Source organism: Ursus maritimus, unplaced genomic scaffold (assembly GCF_017311325.1).
Source record: "Ursus maritimus isolate PB19 unplaced genomic scaffold, ASM1731132v1 scaffold_17, whole genome shotgun sequence".
NCBI classification, from domain to species: Eukaryota; Metazoa; Chordata; class Mammalia; order Carnivora; family Ursidae; genus Ursus; species Ursus maritimus.
In genome coordinates, this window is record NW_024424119.1 from 38,396,829 (window position 1) to 38,423,808 (window position 26,980).

Here is a 26,980-nt window from a genome sequence, read left to right on the forward strand (position 1 = left end):
TACATCCACCGAAATTTAAAGGTTCAGAACTCTCTTCCAAATACCGAGACGTTCATTTGAATAAATGTTTTGTTATCTTTTCCAACATCTTAGCAATATACTGAAACAAATATGATTGGCATATAATTGGAAGATACCTATGACTTTTGTTGTTAAAATCAATAAGCATGAAGGGGCACTTGGGGGGCTCAGTTGATTAAGCACCTGACTCTTGGTTTCCACTCAAGTCATGATCTCATGGGTCTTGAGATCGAGCCCTATGTGGGGCTCCACACTCAGTGGGGAGACTGCTTGAGATTCTCTCTGTCCTTCCCCCCCTCTCTAAAATAAAGAAATCTTAAAAAAAAAAAAAAGAAAGAAAAAGAAAAAAATCAATAAGCATGAAGAGCACTGTGATTTCATAAACTCCTAGTGAGAGTTTTTCTTCAAGTCACCAGAAAGTTTTCAGAAAATCACTTTTTCCAAAAGAAACTCACACTAAGAATAAGACTTACTATTACCGACGTTGAAAAGCAGCCGTTACGAGCTGAGGAAGCATATGGTGGCTTCACCTCAAGAGCTCAGAAGCCCTGGTGGCAGGGAAATAAAGTTGTTCACACAAGGCAGGCACCATGCAGCACAAGCTGGAAGACGTCTGAGCAAGAGAAACAGCACTGACCACAACCACACACTGCCAAACACTGACTGAAAATGAATTTATTAAGGTCCAATTAGTATGTTTTTAATTTCAAATAGTCCAGAATATACGCACATGAAAGACCAAGTTCATTTCATTCACTTCCATCATAAAATGCTCTGTAGTTTGTATAACGAATGTGCAAACACTTTTCTGCCTGCTGGTTCCCCATGTTCTTTTCACCATGGGCGCCGTACAAGTCTGCCCTCTGCTCGAATGCTGACCGAACTGACTTCTTCCTCCCTAGACAAAATGATTCTTCTGGACCTCTTTCTCTTGAACATCCTGCCGACTTTCCCATACCTGCTTCATGACTGTGACTTCACCGGTTACTTTTTCTAACAAACTGGTGCAGTTACGAGATCATCTGGACCATTCGCTGAACAGGTATCACCTACCGCGGGGGCAGTCTACTGGAGGTGATCCCTAAAGAATACACAGTACCCAGTCGCATACTGACACACTCAACCCATTTGCTACAGGTGGGTCCCAAGCCATTTACCACGAAGATCCTCTACTCACTTGGGATGTTTGATGTCTTCGCATGGTCTTCACATCTACATGACAGGTGTGGCCACCAAGAGCGGGACATTGGCTCCTCAAACAAAATTTGGGATTGCTAGACATAGTCGTTAGGGTGTCCTGGTTATTTGTGACAATTGACTGTTTCTAGTCCATCTTGTGATATAAAAAAGTCACTCTCAACTAAAGTGACCACTGCATTTCCTTTGTAAAAAGGCAATTTAACTGGCTTTCCTCTCATTGCCACCCGTGTGGCACAAAGCAGGAAATCCCTTTTTATAAAAGGTAAGAGCATAAAAAGACATTTCACATTTTTAACACACACACAAAAAAATCCTTCATGGGAATATGTCCTAAGTGAATAATCAATTATATGGACAAAGTTGTATGTACACAAAACTTCTGCAGCATTATTTATAGTAGCGAAAATTAGAAATGACCTACGTAGTCAACAGTGGGGGGAATGGTTAAATAAACGGAGTTGCATCCATTAAATGGAATATTATATAGCCATTAAAATTATGTTTTTGTAGAATTTTTAATGCCATAGGAAAATGTGGCAACTCTGCAGTGGAAGAAAAAAAACACTGGTTATAAAATTGTTTATGTACGATCCCAATTATATAAAAAGGTATATAATATACATATTTGCATACACAGGGGGAAAAGCTGTTAATGGTGGTTACTTCTGGGTTGTGATATTACCAGTAATTATTTTTTTCTGTTTTATACATTTCTGTATTTTTCAAGTTTTCTACAATGACTATGTATTATTTTATAATACAGAAAAACACAGGCTATTAAAACATTCCTCTGATGTACTGATTAGAATGTACTTGGATATTATAAATAGGTGGGAACAATATTACTGTTGCTTCATCTTCTAGGACTTTTTTTTAGAGTACATTTTCTTTTGGTAAGAAACTTACATTCCCTGTTTAAATGTGTTATAACACTTTGATAAGAAGGTGATATTAAGATTAGAGCGTTGTTTCATAACCTAAACTAATACTGGCTTTCACAGCTAGGTTCTTCTATGTCCTAGAAGATTTAAAATCAATACCCTTTTATCTTTTTAAGTAAGGCATACTGCATACATACATGACATGCATGCTTCCCCCCAAATCATTCCAATTTACAGTTTCCCTACACAAGGAAAAAAAATGGAGTTAGGATAGTTTAAAAACAGCCTATAGTCTTCTCCATCACAAGCATGCTGATAGGCATACACATGTTTATTAAATGAAATGTATCCTTTAGAAATAAAAAAGGGAAGCCTGTACGTAGATGAAGTTGTGGATTCAATTGGTCAGAATTTATTCTGACTTGCACCAAACCACACAAAATCGCTGCAAGTCTAGTTAGTGTAGTCTAAACGGACGCTCCGGAGTCTGTTTATGAATTCCATTGCAAGATCTCCACTTTCTACTTTGAAAAGGAATAGGGTTCCAGACGAGGGTTGCCGTGTAAGCTAATTTTCCACATATCTCAGGTCTGGTTGGGTCTAGGGACGAATACTGCCATTGGTTAGTGTTTAAGTACTTGAGTTTTTTCCCTCTCTCTCGCTCCCCACCTTGCCCTGGCATCTGGGGAGGGGGGGCCGTGCTTCTCTCAATCCGTGACGGCTGGCTTCTCCTCGTGGTCGCCCTTCTAAACCACAGAGTGGTCATTGCTGTGAACTCCGGCCAAGATGGTGTGGTTGAGGGAGGAAGCCGAGCGGTCAGAGCCTTCCGCGGGGCCGCTGGCGCCGTCGCTGCGCTGGCAGCAAAGGATCTGCCGGAAGGTGGCGCTCATCTCCTTGTCGCGGTAGGAGTAGATGATGGGGTTCATGGCGGAGTTGAACTCGGCGAGCAGAAGGAAAAATTTCTCGTAGGCCAGGACGTCACACTGTGGACAGCACACATCGAGAAGTAACAAGACCAGTCCGGGAGTCCAGCAGATGATAAAGGCACCTACAAAGGACGGGCACCGAGAAGATTTTAAAAAGAACAAAAAATAGAATTACTAAGCAAAGCAACTGTAATGTGAGATGATTTTGGTTCAACATAAAAATATCAAGATTCAAAGCCACCAGACCATCATCTGAAATGAAATGCTCATTTTCTGGGGGGGAAAAAAACCCAAAAACAAAAAAACGAAAGAAAGTTTTAATGCTAAAATACTTTAATAAAATCTCATTGATTCGGACCCTACTAAAATTGAGTATTTATGAGACAATGGTGATGATTACTTTGAGCAAAACACTGAAGTCGCTAAGCAACTGAGACCTGCAAGACTGCACTGGGGATACACACCTCAACACCTCCGACGGTAGGGATTTTAGTAGAACACTGTTTGGGGGCAAAAGGCAAGCCTGTGACAAATGGCCTTCAATGTTCAATTTAAGGCACAATTTCTGAATTCAGGATGGATAGATTCAAATCCTTGCTTTGCTGTTTAAAAAACTGGGTGATTTTAGGCAATTGTTCAGTTTTTTAATGTGGAAAATAGAAATGATAATATTTGCCTCAGCAGGCTCGTTGTAAGGAGTCAAGGAGTGTTAAGAAAATAATCGTTAAGTATATATTTTAGCAGTAACAACAATAATACTGTTATCATCTGCTCAGTATCATGGGCCTATTTGGAAATAGAAATTTCTAACAATAAGACGGATATTTATTTTTTATTCAACAATCACTTAAAAGGTGCTGTTCTGTACACTTTAAAAATACTAACTCATTTAATCTGTACAACATCATATGAGAGAGAAACCATTATCCCATCATACAGATGAAGGAACTGAGAAAATACTAGGTGATATTCCTGCTTTCTGAACTTAATAAAACTAAATATTTTAAACCAAATTTTACGCTTTAGATGTTAACTAATTTAGATCAACTGTCTTTCTTCCCAACTACTCTGAATTGTTACGATTTTACTAGAACTATCAAAAGAATGGAAATACAGACTATATTCTTAATTTCAGCCGATTTTGATCCTCAAGTCACTCCTTTGGCTCCCAGGGGAAATGGGAAGTTGTGAAACAGCACCAAAATCTACCACCGTGTTACCCCAGGATCTGCTGGGGATCCTCGGCCAAGAGGACATGGGTCAACAGAACCAGGGGGCACCATCACAACCCATTACAGCTCAGCCCATACATGTGATCAGGCTCCATAGCAAACAGACAGGGAACAGGGATGACCCCTGAAGTGCATTTGAACCTCCAGAGGGAAATCACTGGCCTAGGTGGACCCAGGCTTGGACCAGGGTTGTGGATTTGGACCAGCCTCAAGGAGTGAGCTTTGAAAATGTAAACATAGGAGATTTAGTCTCCAAACAGCCCGGTTTTGAATGCGAGCTTTCTTTTTTGAGCCTATTCAGCAGGGAAATGAAAATAAAGGAGAAAATTACCCCCATAAAGCTCTTTGTTCGAAAACACAAATGTGTATTGGTTTTAAACTGCTGTTCACTTTGAAGACTGTCCAAGGTGCTTCATTTTCTAATAAATACAATACCTTAGACTTTCCTTAGGGAAAAAAAAATATTTCAAATATCAGGAGATAATAGCCAAGGAGCTATTTGAACTTCAAGTAAAAATGTTAATAAAGCATTCATTCCAAGTCCTTGAATTTCCTTGCTTGAAAATCACTTAGAAAGCTAAACATAAAGGGAAATCAAAGGAATGCCTCTTGGGTTTCAGAAATAATGCATTATTCATTGAGAAGCCAGGAAGGGAATTATTCTCAGGGTGGAAAATGCTTGGATGGAAAATGCATGGCCCCATTATTCCATTTACTTGGAAACTAAGAACATGCAGGCCCTCCATGAATGGGAGAGCATTCTTGCAAGTTTCCTTTCCCTTTCTTTTATCAAAGCTCTAATTGAACTCAAATTCAGGACTTGATTAGATACCAGCAACATGCATCTCAACAGATTTATTTTAAATAAAATGATCTTTTTCTCCTCCCGGGCAGCAGAAGGGACTGTCCTATTCTCACAGACTTTAAGCGACAGAATTCAGATACAGTTATTTGTTGTTTATAACTTCTTCCAATTTTTACATTCAAAAAGAGCAAGGTCTTTTCAATAAAAGCCAGAGTCTTGGAAACTAACCCATGGGTCTTATTTTAGATTAAAAAAAAAAAAAAAAGGAAAAAAAAAAGCAAGGAAACTTGTTAGATCAGAGACGGGAAGTGAGAAACACCAGCCTGACCCAGGAGCTAATACATGTGGACGCTTCATTGAGGAACTCAGAGTCCTCTCCCTTCTTCACTGAAAGGAACTGTTTTCAGTACAGTGATCAGGCCCAACCACACAGTCCCAATACTCCGGTTCTTCAACGCTCCGTGAGTAATTCGAGCGACTCACAGTACAGGCCTCAAAAATCAACATCTAAAACCAACCATACAGTTTTGCCTTCTTCTCCCTTCCCTTCCCCTCCACAGAGGTGCCAAGGACAAAATGACCAAAAGTGAATACGGACTACAGAGGGGGAACACGGGGCCTGGAAAATCCCAAGGTGCTGAGGCTTCCAAACAACAGTGACTGGGGCTCCCACCTGGCTCAGTCAGGAGAGTGTGTGACTCTTGATCTCGGGGTTGTGAGTTTGAGCCCCATGTTGGGTGTAGAGATTACTTAAAAATAACATCTTTAAAAAAAAAAAATAGTGAGTGAAATCAAGTTTGCTCAAATTATGGATTTACCCCCAAGCTTCTAAAAACAAAAACAAACTACATCTAGGCCCGTTTGGTAATAAGAAGCCAACCATAATTCAACTGGGTGATAGGACTTGAGACGTGCATTACGGACCCTATCAACACCTAATCTGTAGAGAGTCAAGTGCACACCTACAGCAGGCTAAGACGAGTAAAAAGGACTTCTATTTCTGCATCAGTAAAGTGGAAAAGTGACAGCTCCCTGCCTACTCCATAGGATGGGGTGAGGATCACATTAAGAAACAACATGTCAAAGCTCTCTGTGCATCCCTTTGACCAGACGACCTACACACACTGCAGGCAGCATGAGTGAAGGCTGGTGCAGCACAGCACCAGAGCAGATTTCCTCCAAGGGCACCACGTGGAAGCATGTTTTGGACTGGAGAAGACCTGGCATTTCAAAAAGCTCCAAGATGATACCACCCTGTTTATAAGAGAGTCCAAGACCTTGCAGTTGAGTACAAGGAGGATAAGAAGGCAAAGAGAGGAAACGCAGAGAAGCATGGAAGCCCTAAGTCATTCTGAAGGTTCTCACGGGTCAACTCAACACCTATACCAGGATGGCATATAAAATGATGAAGTACTCACTGTTCTGGAAATAGCTTGCATATTTCCAGAACATTTTCCATAGACATATTCCCACAGACCAAGGCATGAACCAAGGAATCGTATGCAACAGTAGGAAAGTAAGAGGAAGCATAAGTCCTTCATGGTTTTTTATTATAAAACCAGGAGCAGAAGTGGCAGAAGATAAGATGTCCAAGGTCACGAAGGCCTTGTGTATCTGGCGAAGACATCTGAACTTTCTCCAGTGTGGCACACTAGTTCTCAGGCCGAGCCACATATTACAAGAGCCCGCAGGGCTTAGAAGACAGAATGATCTTCGCCTATATTCCCTCCATGAGATTTTAATGTCATTGGCCTCACTAGTCAGAGTCTCACGGAATATGGAACACTACCATCGAGTGGAAGAAGAAAATAATCTGGGTAAAAATAAAGACAAAAACATTGGATGTTTCCAAATTCCAGAGGAGAAATAATGAAAGCCTAAATCGGGGCAGTGGCAATGGGGGTGAGTATGAAAGGATCAGTAAAGTATTTAGGAGATGGACTGCACGAAATGGGTAAGAGAAGAAGAGCCTGGGTGTGACTCCTAGATTTTCCATTGGGGTGAAGGAAAAACACTGCTACCTTTCACGAAGGAGGAAACACAGGAAAGAGGGTTGATGGGGGTTTTCTGAGGGGAGATGAGGAGAACAGAGAGGCTGACCTCGAGGTCACCGATCTGGGTCTGAGGCACCTGCCGGACTTCAGATGCAGACGCCTTCAGGACGTGGCAGGTGCAACGGCAGGCTGAGTCCTGGGAAAGGGTCTCCTAGCACGCTGAACGAGAACGGATACATTCTGCACTTTCTGCCGATGGTACAAGTAACACGGGGAGAGGGATAGTCAAAAAGTATCTGTGGGTTAGGATAAAATAGCTGAAGTTGCTCTTCTCAGAGCAAGCTTCATTCCCTTCTTACACCTCTGTCAGATCAATCTGTGAGGGCCCCGTGCCCACAAAGACGGAAGGAGAGGTGCTGGCATGCGGACGGAAAAAGCAGGAGGAAGGAGGCTGTTTCGGAACAACGGGTCACAGCTGCAGAACCAGATCGTATTACCACACCTTCCCTCAAAGCTACACGACCTCACCAGCTCAATAATGCTTACCATCTGGTCTCACAACTAGAGTCTTTTTTCTAGAGTGCCTTTTCCCTAACTAGTTGAACTCTGCTTGCATACGGAACATCAGAACCAAAGTGAAAGAGAGAAAGTCTTTGACAGAGAAGACCGGAAGGGAGAGAGCTCAAGGTTTCTGATGAAGAAAAACCAGACAACATTTCCAGTCTGGCTGGCAAATTTGTGTTTTTACCAAAAAAACACAACCCAGACATCCCGCAGATCTGAAACAAGTCAAGGTTATCTCAGTTCCACACCTGTGCTGTGTTCCAGCCGATCTCTTCTTTGGCCTCGCTCTTCTCGTTTTCTCAAAGGATCTAAGAAACAGTCTAATCTCAGGAGCTTGTGTTAGAGGTTGAAGGGGAATATAAGTGTTCAAATACATACACTCCTTCCAGTGCCACTAAATTGTGTATCCCAGAATTCAGTCCAATTTCTGTAGCTATGTTATGATTTCTCTATTAAGGTACACATAAACAACTGGCTAAGAAATCCTTCTAAACTATCTTAAAAAAGGCTATGTTAGATGATAGACCACAGGTTAAACAGCTTATTCCTGGGTCTAGCAGTCAAGGGGTCATTGCAATGGAGATATAAATGACTCTCTGAAATTAAAGTTTTTTCTACAAGAGTAACCTAGATTATTTATAAGATCCATTTCCTAGAACACTGAGAAGTTAAAGTGCTTCTACTTCCTCATGGTCATAGTAAATGCTTCATACATTTAAAGTTGCACGATTTCATTCATCGTGTGATGTACTCTAATGTTTCCTTCACTCCTGAGAGCGTGTTTATCCTTTAAGGAAGGACTTAGCACCATACAGACCCTCGGGGCGCCTGGCTGGCTCAGAGTGTGGAACGTGCAACTCTTGATCTCTGGGTTGTGAGTTTGAGCCCCACACTGGGTATTTAGATTACATTAAAAAAATCTTAAACAACAACAACATATAGATTTCAAAGCAGAACAGAATCGTCATTATGTTTTCTTTTGAATATTCCTGGATAAAAGCTTTAGCTAATAACTGTCTTTAGCAACGCAATGCTGTATTTCCAATACACAGGAGAACGCCACCCCCACCTCGCTTCGGTATTTGATGCTCTCCTCGACGTTGAACACAGAGTATCATGCACACACCTGCTCCATATCCTACAACAGACTGTAAATCTCATCCTGAAACTGGACATTGGAAAGCACATGCTGAAGTGGCTTGCAGGCCAGCATCGCCTCTTATAGAACATCTGAGCTTGACAACAGCCGGGAGAAACCAGTTCTCCATGGCTACAGCCCTAGCCAAGTAAGCAATACCTTTCATCTGCCTGTTCCAACAGACTCCTAACCAATTCCTCTTCCTCCATGCTTCTTCCCCAAAGAATGGCCAGAGTGCTCTTTCATAAGCATGGATCAATTCATATTACACCACTTGCCTCCTTAAAATCCTACAAAGGCTTTCTTCTTGAAATCCTTACTGTGATCTGTAATGCCCCATAGGACTGGCCCCCGCCAGTCTACCTCATCTCGTTCCACTCATCCCTCATTCACTAGATTCTAATCACATGCACCAAATTCATTTGTCTCAGGACCTTTGCATTTATGATTCCTTCACCTTGGAACACTCCTTCTGGAGACCTTCCCATCTACTCATTTACTATTAAATATCACTTCCTCAAAAGCTCTCCCTGGTTATCCTAACTAATGGGGCACACCCTCCCCACTACACTCGCTCATGTTTTGTCATCTTCCTAGTGCTTATCTATACCCAACATTCTCTTGATACATTTTCTATCTTCCTTCTTTCTACCTTCCTTCCTCTATCTGAGAAGGTCAGCTTTGTGAAGGAAGTAAATGCAGTCTCTGTCGTGTCTGGATCTCCAGCTCTAGAACAGTAGCAGGCACACAGTGGACATTTAATGTATCTGTCACACATGTAACTGCCCAACAGACAGATCCAAAACAAGGAAAATTAATTAGTAATAAAGTCACTGAATAAGGTTTGGAAAAGAAACATTGATGCCAGCAGAATGCAAGGTCTTCGAAAAGGTGCTACAACGCATTCCACAGGGCATGAGGTGGACCCTAGAGGCAAAAGTCTCACCATATCCGCATTGGTTACTGTAATGTAAACAAGTCTGTTGTTAACAATCCTGATGGATATCAGATTATCTATGGAATCTCCGGAGTTCTGGAGAAACATGTTGGGTCAGTAATATAGGCTGCTGCTGCCCCTTCAGACCCCGGATTCTGCAGTAGCTACCTCGAAAAATCACTCATGGACCTGACACACCTTTGTGTTAATCCCTCAGAACTCACAGTTCCATGCAGAGGCATCTGACAGGCTGTGATTAGGTCTCATACCCATGCTCTAGCAATCGGGGAGCGGGGAGAGAGAATATATTCTACCCCTTGACATACAATGTCTTACCATGTTTTTAGAATATAAAGTACACTTCTAACCACTTACCATCATCATCAGTATCCATGCATAATATTAAATGTGAATATTCACCACACTTTTCCAAGTGTCATGCTTGTACTGGTGTGTTGCTTTCACACACTCATGTCTTGATAATTTATAATAGTTTGCTTACCTCAAGGAAGACTCATAATTTATGAGAGGATAAGGATAATTCTCATTAATTTTTCTTCCTAGCATAGTGTAACAGCTGCTTTCCTTTCAGTGATTGATGTCAAAATAATGGTATGAAACTAATTCCTTAAATTATTACATCTTTTTTCCCTTATGGAAAATTTGGAAAAATATAAATAGGAAATTTTAAAACCTGCATTCTAGAGATACATTAGTATATGATCCTGCACTTTTAAAGCGTCGTTTCTTTTTAATTCTCAATGTGGGCCTTTTTTCTGATTGCATGTGAAATTAACATGGAATGACTGTTTATTAGTGATGGGGAAGGGAAGGGAAGTAGATCTTTTATCTTGAGGAACATTATTTTGTTATCTGATTGGTGTTTTTATGTAGTGATGTACCCTAATTTGGTCAATACAATATCCCCTTGAGTCAGTGAGGATATTAACTATAATTTATTTGAAGCTGTTTCATGTTTCCTGGAGGACTTCCCTTTCACTGTAAGACACTGCAGGACATGCAAATCCATGGCAGGGACAGCACGCTTCCTGGAATGTGCGTTCACCATGCAGGCGACTTTCCTGAATAGGGGACCCCCTGGGAAGTCAACTGCCATCAGAGCCAGCTTTGTCCTATCCCTAAAATATCCAGTGATGCCATCTAACGGGTAGGCAAAATGCTGTATGAAAGTTCTTATCTAGGAACAGTGAATATGAGGTTGCAGTAATGCTCAAATAATACAGAAAGAGCATGGCCATCTTGTTAGCTTCAAATTCTAAGAAATCAAGAGACAGCTAGTCAACTAAAGATGCAATGAGTTATAGGTCCTTACACAGCCACAGCCACACCCCACTTCCAGCTGTAGCTAATATTCTCCCAGAGTAGTATAGGACCCCTAAGGTCTCTATAAGCAGACAAAACAGGATATGCTTGAATTTACTTTCAACAAAACCAGTGCATATGAAACTATGTTAAAATGGATCATCATCTCTCCCCTTCCTCCCTACACATGTTTTCTGACTTCTACCCAGCTCTGTCTTGGGGTGAACTAGCTAAGGATAAGACTGGCTCACCAGAGCACTACCACCCACTATAACCACAAAACAGTACTCCTCCAAATACCTACCAAAGCATTTGCATGACAGATTTCAAACTTACAAAAATAAATACAATTTATCTGTATGTACATACACACACCAGAGGAATGCATACATAACATGTGTATATGTGTGTGCATGGAAATACACACACACACATATTCATACCCACATACAGAACAGTCATTGCATTTTAGTGTCTTTAAAAAAAAAAAAACCAATGAGATTTATTTTCTTTCACATAAACTCTGAGACCCAAACAAAAAGGATGCCACTTAACACAGTCTTCACATAGAAAATAATTCACCATTCTCAGAAGAGTGAAATCTGTTTTGCCTTCTAAGCCTAGTGATTGCAAATTTTTTAAAAAGCAAACTTCACCCCTTATTTTTGAAAATGATAAGTCTTAAATCTCACTGAAAATCCATGTTGTCAACTCCAGACCAACATCAACTCAGAAAGTGATACTAAACATATTGCATGACTGTGGTCCAGCTGTTACCAAGGTAATTTGCATAATATTTATTCCTTTAAAAAGATAAATAAAATCCACCCCCCAGAATCTTTCCCTAGCAAAAGTTCAACATAAACAAGGAATTTATAATCAGTTTTGCAACATAAACAAGGAATTTATAATTGGTTTTGCAACATATTTAATTTTTCCTCTATGAATTAAGATTCTCCCAAAATGATGCAAGTCTGCAAAATGAGTACTAAAATCTGGTTGAAAATATTCACAGAATGTAGCTGATGACAGAATCCTATGGATTTTATTCTTTACAGTTCATGAACTACTGGCATGGATCAGCAAGACATGTATTACTCAAGAGACAAACTTCAAGGACAAAGAAATGTAACGAAAATTTCATTTATAATTCATATCCTTACTAACAAAATGGGGGGGGGATTTAACCTAAAAGCAAATTCAGAAAATTTTGTGAAATATTCTTGCAACCTAAAAATATTTTAAAATTATGTGTATAAATATACATATATGTATATGCGTATATACATTTTTTAATAGCCAAAAGAGATGAAAAGAATAACAGCAGAAATGGTAAATACAATTGTTCTTTTCGATACTGGCTATCCTCCTACAGTTGCTAAATGTTCTGGATTGATATTTATAAAGCACAGATTCTTGGCAAAATAGGAGGGAGACAGTCTGTTCTGCTAGAATAGGATAGCTGTGTGCCTAAGAGAGCTCTCATTATCAAAAACTTTTAAGTTAAAAAAAAAAAGTTATAAAAGCAATCATTCAATTGGAAAGTGGGGATTTAGGCTAAAGAGTTCCAGATTTAAAATCATAAACATATTTTTCTACATGAATTTCAATTATTTTAACTACAAGTTCTGAGCAAAATAGTGGTTGCTCAAAACTAAACAAGATTAAATATCACAAGGCAAATTCCAAGACATAAATCCTGGACAAAAGTCTATCGGTTCTTAAAAAAAAAAAAAAAAAAAAAAAGTCTATCGGTTCTAAAGCCTTCAAAAGAAACTGCAACAATATCACTTCTGGGAATTTGTCGTATAGATATACTTACACACAATACAATTGCGTACGTGCAAGGAATTCTTTGCAGCCTTTTAAATTTTAATTCCAGTATAGTTAACATAGAGTGCTATATTAGTTTCAGGTGTACAATATAGTGATTCAACAATTCTAGACATTACTCAGTGCTCATCACGGTAAGGATACTCTTACTCCCCATCCCCATTTCACCCACCCCCCGCCCACCCCCCCTCTGGTGACCAACAGTTTGTGCTCTGTAGTTAAGACTATTTCTTGATTTGTCTTTGTTTTTCTTTGTTCGTTTGTTTCTTAACTCCACCTATGGGAGAAATCATATGGTATTTGTCTTTCTCTGACTGATTTCACTTGGCATTATAGCTTCTAGCTCCAGCCATGTTGTTACAAATGGCAAGATTTTATTCTCTTCTATGGCTGAGTAATATTCCATTGTGTATAGACATACCACTTCTTCTTCATCCATTCATCAACCGATGGTCATTTGGGCTGCTTCCAAAATTTGGCTATTGTAAATGCTGTTGCAATAAGCATAAGGGTGCATATATCTTTTCAAGTTAGTGTTTTCATATTCTTTGGGTAAATACCCAGTAGTGGAATTACTGGATTATGTGGTGATTGTATTTTTAATTTTTTGAGTAACCTCCATACTGTTTTCCGTAGTGGCTTCGCCAGTTTGCATTCCCACCAACAGTGCACAGGGGTTCCTTTTTCTCCACATCCTCGCCAACACTTGTTTCTCGGCATTGTTTATTTTTAAAAATAAGAAATAGTCTAGGTAACCACAGGTAAAGAAGTAAAATAAATTACATTGTATTCATAGAGGAGAATCCTTTTCAACTTTTTAAAGTTATTAAGATATTCTATCCTGACTGATACCAAATGAGCTCCAAGATACACTGTCAAGTTAAAAAAAAAAAAAAAAGAGAAATATGTATAATATGCTATCAATTATGCTTTAACAACAGCAACCAAAAAAGCATGTGCAAATACAAATACAGATGCCCTATAATAAGCCTCAACTGAAGCTATCAAATTTTAAAAATGTTTAGAACATGAAATTATAAACATGATACTTGCATGTTTTATTTGAACTTAAAATACCAATTTGTTTTCTCACTTGCCAATCCTTTCATAGAGAGCCAAGGCTCTATATGGGAATACGGGCCTGCTAATTGGAGCTCTGCACCATCTTCCACACAAAGCCACACCAATAAAGCCTCACTTATTACTTCCAAATTGGCTCCTTCGAAGTGGAGTCAAAACTTTAAAATTCTTGTAAAGCAGTTTGAATGCAAAAATCTTGCAGATTTTTTATGGTTTTCTCCAAACTTAGTTTTGTCATCAGCAAATCTAAAGCAATTTCTTTTGCAACTTGCTTTCATTAAATATTAACAAAATATCCACCTTAGTTTTCCCAGAAACATCTTGTTGGACTCATTTTTATCCAATACTATAATGTTTAGTTATTCTATTATTATAATAACCTGGCCTGAACAGCTTTAGGAGCAAAAACCAATTGATTCTTGGTAACTGTCAGGAGCTGAATTACTTGGCCTTAAGGCTACAGTCTACTAGCTTTCTTTTTTATTCATCTACATATATGTGTATACTATATGTCAGGTGCTCTCCTAGGTACTGGGGATATGACAGTGAATCAGAAAGAAAGAAATCTCTCCTCTCACTGAGCTGAGGTTCTAAAAGGGATGTGAAAGACAACACAATAAATAAAATCTCTTTTAGAGGGGGATAGCATTTGGAAACTGGGAGAGCAGGTGTGGAGGCAAGGAGAGCAACTGAAGGCTCATGCAGAAATCCAGACAAGAGACAGTGATGGCTTTGACCGTGGGAAGGTGATCACAGATGTATGCTGATGGTCAAGCTTATCTCATTTGCTAATAGAATGGATGCTGGAGAGAGAGAGAGAGAGAGAGGAGTCAGGAAGCCTGCAAGCAACTGAAATAAAGGATTTAGCACCAAAGAGGTCACTGATGAGAGTTCAGTGGGTCTTGAGGATGAGAGCCTGACTGGAGTGGATTCAAGAGTGAACAGGAGAAACTGGATACTGCAAGAATAGACAATGCTTTTAGGCAGCTGTGCTGTGGATGAGAGAAAAGGGACTATTGGCATTAATTGTTATGTTTCACCAGATTTTTATTAACAACCATGTTGGTAAAGATAAAGTTAATAGTCTATACCCTGTGTGTGTGTGCACATATGTGCATACCCGTCCCATGCTCATGTACAGAGTATTTTTAGAATGCTACATCAAACATTGATTACTGTCAAGTATATGTAAACGGTACCCTTTAAAAATGTGCAGTTTGTTATATGCCAATTATCCTTCCACAAAGGGGAAAGGGGAGAAAGGGGAGTGGGAGGGAAGAGGAAAAGTGATTGAGATGAAGAAAGAGATTGACCAAGACTAGCACCGACCATCTTTAGTCTCTTCTTTCCCATCCACTGGCAGGAAGCCCACGTCCGGCCTGCTCGGAACCACGCGGTCAGCCTAGGGGTGCAGGCTTCGTGCTGGGGAGGTGCACGGCTGTCCCGCACGGCCTGTGGTTTGGTGGTTGAGTCCTCTGATGCAGGAATGAAGAGTGAGCAAGCCCCTCTGACTTCAGAACGAAAGCTCATCAGTGTTAAATATGATGTTCTTATCTTAAAAAGAAGAGCTAGCAGACTGGGGACGATTTAAAATCCTATTAATGATGGGATGAGTGATCAATAAATGGGCACACCCGTACAGTGTTGACAGGAAAGTCACTGGACAATCTTTCGAAGGGCCTTTTGGCAATGTCCACATTTAAAATGTCCTCTTCCATCTAACGAGCCCAAAATGTATCATCCAGAAATATTTGAAGCAGCACATAAAATTTATGAATACGGAATGTTCAATGAAGCACCATTTGTGGTGGTAGCAAATCATAAATTTCAACAGCCAGCAATATTATAAATAAGTGGAGTAGGAAACAGCCAGCAGACAGACAGACATTGCTCCACGTAGGTATTTACCCACATAGGAAGATACGCACGCTATATATCTGTGAAGTTACACCACACACCATTCCATTTATTATAAAATTGCAATAGGTACTTCTGTGCATACATGCTCCACACACATTACAAAAAGTCTAGAAAGACACACACCAAATCATTAACAGCAGTTACCTTGAAGGCTCAGGGTGGTGGGAGTGTAGATTTTAAATGTTAATGTCAATATCTTTGTAATTTTCAGTTTCCTTACAAGGAGCATATTTAATTGTTAAGGGAATAGGGGACGATATTCAGGCATTAGTCCCACGGCACTCAAGAAGCTAGTTGTGGGAAGGAAGACAGATTGAGGTTTCTTAGGGATAACATTTTGTTCAATCTCCCATGCTGTGTGATTTGGAGGACTTTAAGGGTGTATATTCATATATTTGTGGACAAGCGATAGGCCTGAGGTCACGCACTGTGCCTTTCCCTTACTAGTGGTGTGACATTGGACAGCTTCATCAATCCTGCAGAGCCTTAATTCCCTTCTGTGAGGACTGAAGGAGACTACCACTAGACTAACAGGCCACCTGAGAAACTCCCCTCATTTTTTTCTTCTCTCGTCCTCCTTCAGGAAAAACCCAAGGAGTAAACCCACAAGAAATAGAGATATTTGGACTGAACTATCATTGGTTCTCCAGGCCTAGAAGTAGCAAAGTGGGGAGCTGCACTGACTTCACCCCAGCCACAGACTGACCACAGGCTGTCTTCTTCTTCCTGTCTGAGAAATTTCTGAAGGCTCCCACCGGCGTTTCTTGATGGGCTCTCAAATTGTAGGACCGATCCTCTTTCTACTTTAAGTGTTAAGTCAATTAAGTATTTTCTTTTAGTTTCTTCCTTTTAGGCCCTATCTCATTTGAAAAAGGATTTGAGCTAAGAGACAAATTGGTAAAAAGTTGAAGGGATCCTTGACTTTACTGTGCTTCAGACAGAGAACAATTGCTAAACAGTAATGGGCTACCTTGGCCTTGGTACGCTGTTCTAGGGGTTCTAGAAAAGGATGAAATCCTGGCTCTGGAGAGCCTGGGAACCCAGTAAAAGAAAAAAGGTGACTCTCTCGTCTAAGCTTGCTCAGAGCTCTGGAGCAGGGACGCAGCTGCCCGCAGCCCAGCCTAGTGGAGTTTCTGGGCAGCTTGCTTCAAGTTTTTCCGGGGCAGACGCTGGGGCCTGGCTACTTGACAGTGTGGGCCCCCAATCAAGAAGGGCAGGACTGAGATGCACCCCCCCTCCCCGTCAAGGCCCAAGGCAGAGGCCAGATTCCTAGCTGGGAAACTGGATGAGAGGGACTTGTTTTTTTAATGACAGGGCGGGACCCAGCTGAGATTGAGGAAAACAGAAAAGGCAGGGAGGGAACTTCTTTAGGGAGTGGACACAGGCCTCATATTTCTGTTTTCTCATAGGTTACAGCTTAAGAAGGGAGTGGGGGACTTGTTGGGCTGCCCCAGCCTCCTCTGTGGGCTTGGCACCCACCCTCCTGAGACAGTCGGGCTGCCGACACAGGGGGTGTGCTGAGGGAATTCCAGCACAGGCTAGTTTTGGCTAATGAGGGGGAAAAAAACCAGATAAAAAATAATTTTCTAAGAAATAGAGCAGCCACAGTACTGAACCAAAGGAAGCCGAGAGGAGCTGGCCATTTCTGTCGCTCTCCTCAGACAGAAAAATGCCTTCAGGGAAGAGACAAGCTGTGTTGATTCATCTGCCCACCTGTAGCTCGAAAGGGTTAGTCAACCGCCCGCTTCCGGTTTACCCTGGCGCGAGAGACGGGCTTTCCCAAGTTAACCCAGGGACGTGATGCCCATGAAGAGCCCCCGTCCCCTTTGGGATGAGTCTTGTTACCACTTAAGATTTAAAACTCTGCTGATACCTTCCAGGGCTCTCATTTTTCATAAATATTACCATCTGCTTCCTGTTAACAAACCTTTATTTTTCAGATACCTGCTATATCTTCCACTCTTTTGTGGTCTTTTGAGCTTAACTACGTAAAGTGTTGAGGTGCAATTACACCTTTTAAACACATTTTTACGCCGTATCTTTTATAATGCCTGATTGAACTTACCAGGGACAACCTACACATGGAACATTATAAAGGCGTCTCAGGATGTGAAATTGAATTTTGTAGTCTGTACCTAAGTATTTGATTTTTTTTTTAAATTTCCCCTCGTGTTTCCTGCTTTAAAAACAAAGAATTGCACAGTAGGATGGAATTATAGAAGACTAGAAAGTTCCAAAAAGATGAAACTATTATAATAGTAAAATAAGAGCGAGATTCATAGATTGAAGACTTCTAGAGTCAGGAACCACATGCACATTTAACAAATACATAATACATCTAAACATGGCTTAGAAGTGGGGGGCTGGGTTCAGTAACTTGTACATCAATATGCAACTTTTTAACGCAATGTTTCTATCAGGCAGAAACATTTTTTCCTACATCCTGCCTTCCCATCCTTCAACCCCCTTAGCATATTTGCAAAGCTCCGACAGATCAGAATTGCAAACAGATCACACGGGGAGAAAACTCCGCTAGTTCCATCTGTTGGGGAAAGAGATGTCACTTAGCTCTCTTTGGCGTGTTATAAGCACCTGCATTCTTCGATTGAGAGCATCCCCATCACCCCTTTCCTTGAGGATCAGAAGACATAAGGTAGAAGAAAAAGACAACTGGAGAATTAATTCCAGAAAGATAGAGACACTGAGGATACCTAGAAAGAAAAAGAACTGGGTGCTCACTAAAATTAGCTTTTTCTTTCTTTTTTTTTAACTAAGCAGATACCCACACTACACTTACCAATGATGCAGTTTCTAGACCACTACTGTTGAATTTGAAAACTTTGGGATTATTTCATAAAGATTACATAAAATCCTCAATCACAGAAGTTCTGAAGGAAGGAAGAAAACATTTAACGGGGGAAACAAGGGATTCAAGAAATCCTACTAATTTAGACTTGTAGTCTTGGACGAGTCACATTTCATTGGCCTTCAGGCATACATTTCAGAAGCTGAAAAGACTGATAGCTCTTAATCCTTTCTGTGACATCAACCCTTCAAGAGTCCAGTGAAAGCCATGGCCCTAACTTCAGTGGGAATAATGTCCTAAAACAACATTTCGCTTGTAAGTCTAGACAATCTGTACAAAAATTTCTGGACCAAATTATTTTTCCCAGTGCTAGTTATGCTTTCAGGAATTTTAAAAAAAAAAAAAGGTGTTTAATTTTGTCAGTAGCTGTCAATTGCAGAACTATGACATCAGAGAATTCATATAATTTGGCACTATATTTATTCATCTATATAGGAAGTAAAAATTCTTTCCTGTGGGCTGCTATGGGCAAAGAAACATGAATTTAAATCTAACTGCAATACTAGTATTGTCGTGAGGCCTTCCACCCCCTGCCTATTCACTCATTGCTTCCCTCATCCCACCCCTCTGCAGATAGAAATAGTTCACGAGAGGCAGTATAAAGCTATAAAAAGAACATTACTTTTAAAATGAAGAGAGCTGTACTTAAGATGTTTTAAAAGTTATGAGGCACTCAAAGATCATCTGGTTTACTGCACACATTTATGAGATAAAGATAATGAAGTTTAGAAGAAACGTTGCCCTTTCCATAAGACATGAGCCAAAGGCCCATCCTTCGCCGCATTCTTACTTCTCTGAGTTTCAGCATCCTTATTTGCAAAAGGAAGGAGATCGCTTACAGCCCGAATAGTCTAAGGCTAATTAAACTAGAAGTTCAATTTTCCCCTTTTCTACAGAAGTTAATTCATATTTATGCTATAAGCTATAATACTCATAACACCCAGCCTTTCATGTACTGTATGTCACCTTAACTCCAAAACAACCTATGAATGTTTTCATTGCATTAGTGCAAAGAAAGAACAATTCCTTGTCATTGTAACTGTCATGTGAAGTAACAGACTTTGATTTGTAACCAAAAAATCTGTCAACCTTTAGCTGACTTAGACAAACATCAGACAATTTTTAAAAATGCAATACAAATTATTCCATCAGAACAAATGATGATTCTGAAGATGTTTGCAATTAATATTAAGAATGAAAAGGTTTTGGGGGTACCTGGGTGGCTTAGTCGGTTGGGTGCCCGGCTCTTGATTTTGGCTCAGGTCATGACCTTGGGGGTCTGAGATTGAGCCCTGCGTCGGGCTCTGCACTTAGCTTGGAGCCTGCTTGATATTCTCTCCCTCTTCCTCTGCCTCTCCCCCCTCCCCCCGCACGCAGGTACACACTCTCTCTTAAAAAAAAAAAAAAAGGGAAAAGGAAAAAATAATGAAAAGGTTTGCTACATTTTGTTACAAAGAAAAATCTGAATATAGCATACATACATACATATGCATTCTCTTCTTCACATCATGAAATCACTAGGAACCTCAAATTCACTATGAAATTTTCAGATATGTGAAAAGGTTATATATTTTTTCACAGTTGAAACTCTAGGAAATGCCCAAATTAAATTATAAAGTAAAAGATGAAAATAGCCATTCTTTTGGTTAAAAGGAAAAAACCCTACACTGATTGTTCGGAAGTAAGTTCAACAAAATTCAATCCAGAAACAATAATACCAAGCAGCTCTTTCGTGCAAGATGATGTGTTAAGTGTCTTTGCGGTTGGAATGCAGAGATGAAATGAGACATAGTTCTGGCTTAAAGAGCCTAGAAACTGAGATTGGAAAGCAAGGCATTTATGTGACTAAAAGGGAAGCTGGAGCGGGGGGAACATAGGAGGAGACGAAACAGGAAACAAGAAGGCAAGAGAAAGTCATGTAGACCAGCACTTTTCAAACTTAAATGTGCCTACGAATCACCTGGGAATCTTACTGAAATACAGATTCTCATTTAGTGGGTCTGGGGAGAAACCTGGGAGTCTGAATTTCTAAGACTTCCCAGATGATGCTAATTTTACTTGTCCACATGTAACTCTTTGGGTAGCAAGGGTCTAGAAGACCCTGCTGCCCAACAGAACTTTGTGCTATGATAGAAATGTTCTATGTTTAAGCTATCCAATACGGTAGCCACTAGGCACTGAAACTAGTGAGCACTTGAAATATGGCAAGTATGACTGAGAAGCTCTTTAAAATTTATTGCATTTTAATGAATTTAAATTTAAATAGCCGCATGCCTAACAGCCACCCTTACTGGACAGCGCAGGCCTAGACTAGGCAGTTAATTTAGACCAAATTGCTTGGTGCAGCATGCTTTGTTTTTTTTTTTTTTTTTTTAAAGATTTTATTTATTTATTTGACAGAGATAGGGACAGCCAGCGAGAGAGCGAACACAAGCAGGGGGAGTGGGAGAGGAAGAAGCAGGCTCCCAGCGGAGGAGCCTGACGTGGGGCTCGATCCCATAACGCTGGGATCACGCCCTGAGCCGAAGGCAGACGCTTAACTGCTGTGCCACCCAGGCGCCCCGGTGCAGCATGCTTTGAGTAGGTAAATCAACCTAGTTCAGGATTTCTCAACCTGGGCTAATGACATCTGGACATTTTGGACTGGATAATGCTTTCTTGGGCTGGGGCACCTTCAGTTACAGAATAATCAGTGACTAAGGTAATTATCATTCCAAATTTTTTTTTTACACAAATCCTTTCTTCAATCTGTTCTTATAAACTTCTCTTTAGAGTAAAAGCCTACATCCGCTCAACTGTCTCTGAAAGAGAAGAGTGGTGATGAACGAACCCAGATGGCATTTACACTTAGAATTTCTTTCCCTTCTCGAGTTTGATGTCCAAGATTTAACTAATTGTCTTTAAGGGCCCATTTTCCCAGGCTCGGGAAGTTAAGCTTGGTGAGGTCGACATGAGGCGATTAGGAGGAAGGTAGAGGGAGAAGTGGTCGCCTAAGGATGGAGTATCTGCTGACTCACTTTCCCACCACAAAGAGTGGCAAACTGAAACTGAGGCTTCACTTTAACTCTTCTTCCACAGTCTCGAAAGTACAAGAACTTCCATTTATAAAAGCCTATGATGGCAGCATGATTACAGAAGTGGAGGGGGCTGGGTACAGGATAGATTGTGTTCTGGTTTCCTAAACAGGGAACTACAAGAGGCAGAAACGTAAAGAGATAGAATACTTTTGCTGAAATGAAGCCACTGACCAAATTCATTTTTTCTATTATAGGTAGTCTTAAGGGGTCCCTCCCAACTCCACAAAGTCCCCTAATAAGACTTCTGGTCCAGACAAGATGGCATAGACTACTTTCTCCCTGTAGCTCTCAGCTAAGTATAAATACAAACCCTGGGGAAAAACCATGAAAGGCAACAAAACAAAACAAAACAAAAACCCTCTGAAAAGCAGAAAAAGGAAGGTGAACTGGTTAGAGACCCTAAGATTGAATGGCCTTGCAATGTCCACCTAACAGAAAGAGGCCAACCAAGCCCAGATTTTCCACCCTCCCAATCTAGCAACACAAAGTAGCCCAGCGAGGAGCAAACAATCGCACTGCCACCACCAGGCTAACCAGAAGCACTGGCAAGGGGGATAAACCAGAAGCTCCACGAACAATAAGTGGGTGGGGATAGCACTCTCCTTACTCACTAGCCCTAAGACTCCCTTCCCACCATGAGACACAGCAGGCAGCCGGCAGCACCAGCAAAGGGGACACTGCCACAAAAAAGGCCTCACCTGCGAAGTGCCCTCCTTCCCTGCAGTGTCAGGGGAGAGGGAGGTGAGAAGAAGGGAGGATTGCAGCACAAGAGGTACCAGGAAGCACGCCTGTCCTCAATGGCCAAAGAATTCTTCTCCTTGACCCCACCAGAGGCACTGGGAGGCCCTATCCAGGGAAACCCCTCCATCCACTCAGGCAGAACAAACAGGGACCAGTGGGATCTCTACCATCCCCAGATAAACCAAGCCAACCAAGAGAACACCACAAAGTCTCTAAAAATGTAACCGTCATTGGAAGCAACAGCCTTCAAAATTAGGACAAGATCCCCATGCTAAAACTAAACAGGATGACTGCCTGCTAAAAGTAAAGACTTATATAGGACTACAAGCCTTCAAACATAATGGCCAAAATGTCCAGACACAATGAAAAAAAATCACCGCCACAAAACTAGGAAAATCACTATGTGACTGAGTAAAGAACCAATGGATGCCAACACTGAGATGAATCAGATGTTAGAATTATAGACATCCTTGTCAAAGCAGTCATCAAAAAATGCTTCGATGTACAACTGCAGATTCTTTAGAACAACTGTAAAAATAGAAACATCACAGCAAAGAACTAGAAGTTATAAGAAAGGACTGAAGTTATAAATCTGTGATAACAAGAATAAACTTAGTGGGTTCAATAGTAGAGTTGACAGGATAGATATCAGTGAAGGCGATAATCAATAGACTCTACTGAATTTGAGCAAGAGAGAGAAAACAGATTAAACAAAACAAACAAAACCAATGGCAGGAACCAGGACAATAAGATCCAACACTCACCTGTATCATGAGCCCCAGAAGGACAGGACAAAGAGAGTGGAAAAGAGTATGAGAAGAATCAATGGTTTAAACTTTCCAAACTGCATGAAACTAAAAGAGAATAAACCCAAAGAAACCCACCAACACATTTCATAATTAAGTTTTGAGAACAGAAGCAAAAGAAAAAAATGTTGACATTATCCAGAGACAAATGACACATTATCAGTAAGGGAACACCAATTCACGTAACAGTAAATTTCCCATCTAAAACTGTGCAGGCCAGAAAAAAATCACACATTTTCCAATCGCTGAAAAAACAAAAAAATAATCATCTTCAAATTCTATATCCAGCAGAACTATCCTTTAGGGTGAAGGGAAAATAAAAACATCCTCAGATGAAGGAAAAGGAAAAACATTTGTTGCTAAGCAGACCTATCTCGAAAGAATGGCTGAAAACAAATTTTTTTTTTCAAAAAGAAAGGAAATGATAGAAGAAGGAATCTTGGAACATAGGAACGACAACAAAAGGAACAGAAATATGGTTGTATATAATAGACAGTCCTCCCCCTGAGTTTTATAAAACCTGTTAGGTATTTGAAACAAATACTCTACCACCACCTGATACTCAAGACTCTGACATATCAAAGTGGGGAAGGTAAAGGCCCCTAAATGGAAGTAAGGCTTCCGCACTGCCAAGTGGTGAAATGCTGACATCAGTACCCCATGTTAATCACACACGTATACTGTACTAGCCACAGCAACCACTAAGAGAAAAATACAAAGAGATACACTCAAAAACACTGCAAACCAATAGAGGCAATTCCAAAAGCCCTGAATTTCTTCTACCTGGGATTCTGCACATCAGGTACCTACATGTAAATAAAAGTATAAAGTCATTCAGGGAAAAGTCCTGGTCTAGATGGATCGCTATCTGAATCTAACTGGGAATGCAGATCAGCAGAATTTACTGGGTCTCAGTTTCCACATCTCTGAAAGAGAAGTGGCTGGAGGGGTATGCCTATAAGACAAAGTGGCCCAGGGCACCTGGGTGGCTCAGTCCTTAAGCGTCTGTCTTCGGCCCAGGGCCTGATCCCAGGGTCCTGGGATCAAGTCCCCCATCGGGCCCCCTGCTCCGCTGGGAGCCTGCTTCTTCCTCTCCCACTCCCCCTGCTGTGTTCCCTCTCTCGCTGGCTGTCTCTCTCTCTGTCGAATAAATAAATAAAACCTTAAAAAAAAAAAAAAAAGACAAAGTGGGCCATTTCCAGTGATAAAATCTGATTACACTATAAACTATGAATCCCCATTCTTCCCATTCACCCCGTGTTATTCCTTATGATTCCGATGTCTCTAAACGTGCTCTGAAAATCAAAACAAAAAAGGTATTTGTATGGGAAATAGTCCTAAAACATGCTTAAGGAGGAAAGAAAAAAAAAGGGAAAAACCCACTGATTTGTTATTTGTTATTTCCCAACAACAAACAAGGGACCACTGATGGGAGGCTGAATTATTCAGAATAGAATAAAGTTTAGCCTTTATTCACTGCGTATAACTTCCTTAAAAATCCATGTTAGCTTTTCCCTGAAATCAGAAAAGTGGTGTGTGTGTGTGTGTGTGTGTGTGTGTGTGTTGAGGATAAGCCTTTCTTTTTTGGCTTGAAAATTTTCGAACAATTAAACAGATACATGTAAATGTGAAATCTCAAATATTCCTTGAATAGCAAGCCATTCTTCTACTCTCTGTAGGTCCTGTTTTGCTCTAATCGCTGAATTATTACGTTCATTTCCTTCCACTGTAAAGTTAATACATAATCAGTACACATAGCAAACGCGAGGCAGCTATTCAGTGTGGACGGCCCAGGAGCCAGGTGGTGGGGGCGGGGGTGGGGGTGAGTGGTCTGGGATGGGCTTTCTTTCCTCCCAGAGTCAGCCTCCCGGAGGTAGTCAGCATCCGCTCTCTGGGGTTTAATCACTGCTTAGGATTCTCTCTTTCCCTCTGCCTTTGCCCCTACCCTCCACCCCCCCCACCAAAAAAAAACCCCCAAAAATCATCTCCATAATTTTAGCCTATAGTAGAAATGAAAGCTTATCTTCTCTTTTTCTTTTCTTTTTTTTTTTTTAAAGATTTTATTTATTTATTTATTCGACAGGATAGAGACAGCCAGCGAGAGAGGGAACACAAGCAGGGGGAGTGGGAGAGGAAGAAGCAGGCTCACAGCAGAAGAGCCTGATGTGGGGCTCGATCCCAGGACGCCGGGATCACGCCCTGAGCCGAAGGCAGAAGCTTAACCGCTGTGCCACGCAGGCGCCCCTTATCTTCTCTTTTTCTAATACCAACCCAGTATATGCCAAAATGGTCACCTCAAAAAATTATCTAACAAAAGCACACATTCCAATCATTCTGTGGTAAAATTTTTTTCATATTTAAATATTTTTCTTGGATGTGACTCTCAACTCTTCAGAGTTGTTAACCTATTATCGAAGTACTTTGAAACAGTTTTCTTCTAGGACAACACTTTTTAAATTAAAAGGCTTTTCTGTGTATAATGTATAAATATACTCAGCAAATATAAACAATATAATGGATATATAAGATATATCCATTATACACGTTAAGACCAAGTCTCTAAAGTAGGATTGGAATCACTTTCAGGGCCAACTCAAGGATAAAGGAAGTTTCTAAAAATTATGATATGAGGAAATCTTTCACTGATGCAAAATGGATTTAGATTTTTATAATTTTATAATTAAAAAAAATTAAAGTTAAGAGTAAGACTTCTATAAATATCTATACAGTATCTGTTACTACAATACAGACACCTAGTCACAACAGCTAATACGTGTTTGAAAATATTCAAAATGCATTGATCATATCACTCCGACAAAGGGGAGAAAAGGAGAACACTAATCTAGTAACTTATTATCTAAGAGATTATAATCTTACTTACGAATCTGATGGCAATGATGTCACAGACAACAAATGTTCCTGATAATACACTGTCCAGTGAGTAACATCATGGAACTATCAAGGGAGGGGTAGAGAGAAACTAAGACTAACAGACATGGGTGGAGACCGACCTAGAATGATTCATTAGGGATCTGGCAGGCATCAAGTCACTGATGGTTCTAACCCCCCTTCGCACTGAAAATTCAAGGTGAGGGGTAAAGTTCCAGGCTTCCAATGGAAAAGGCTCGTAGGTGGAAGAGAGTACAGAGAAAGGAGCATAACGATAAAGAAAGAATCGTACAACCACTGAGGCCAAAATAAAAAGATCATTCGTAAGGGGAGAATAATCTGATTGACCTTAGACTCTTCTAAATCAGGGTCCAGTAAGGTAACATCTGTAGGTGTTTGCAGGAAATGGCTTGATCTGTTCTTTATTTTCTCCTGTCATTCACATGTCAGGACAACAGAAAGTCCTTCTTAGATAAAAGAGAACATTATTGTCTGTATGATGGGACTATAGGTGACTCTTTCAGTTATTTCCCAATTTTCTTTACAATGGAAGGAAATGGACATTATAATAATTCAGTGATTAGAGCAGAACAGGACCTACAGAGAGAAGAGTGACTTGCTATTCAAATGATATTTGAGATTTCCAATTCACACATATCTGTTCAATTGCTCTAAAATTTCCATACCAAAAAAAAAGAAAGACTCATCCTTAACACACACATACTCCCCTTTTCTGATTTCAGGGCA

At 40.4% G+C, this 26,980-nt stretch overlaps 1 protein-coding gene across 1 annotated transcript in view; it reads right to left on the reverse strand.

Moving 5' to 3' along the window:
• Nucleotides 1-678: 678 nt before the first annotated feature.
• The window catches only part of LPAR1 (lysophosphatidic acid receptor 1), a 340,256-nt gene continuing 313,954 nt past the window's right edge, over nucleotides 679-26,980 (reverse strand). Inside the window, 2 exon segments of the mRNA XM_040631701.1 lie at nucleotides 679-2,853; nucleotides 2,855-3,150. Of these exon segments, the coding sequence (XP_040487635.1) occupies nucleotides 2,560-2,853; nucleotides 2,855-3,150 (590 nt within the window). The 3' untranslated portion in view covers nucleotides 679-2,559.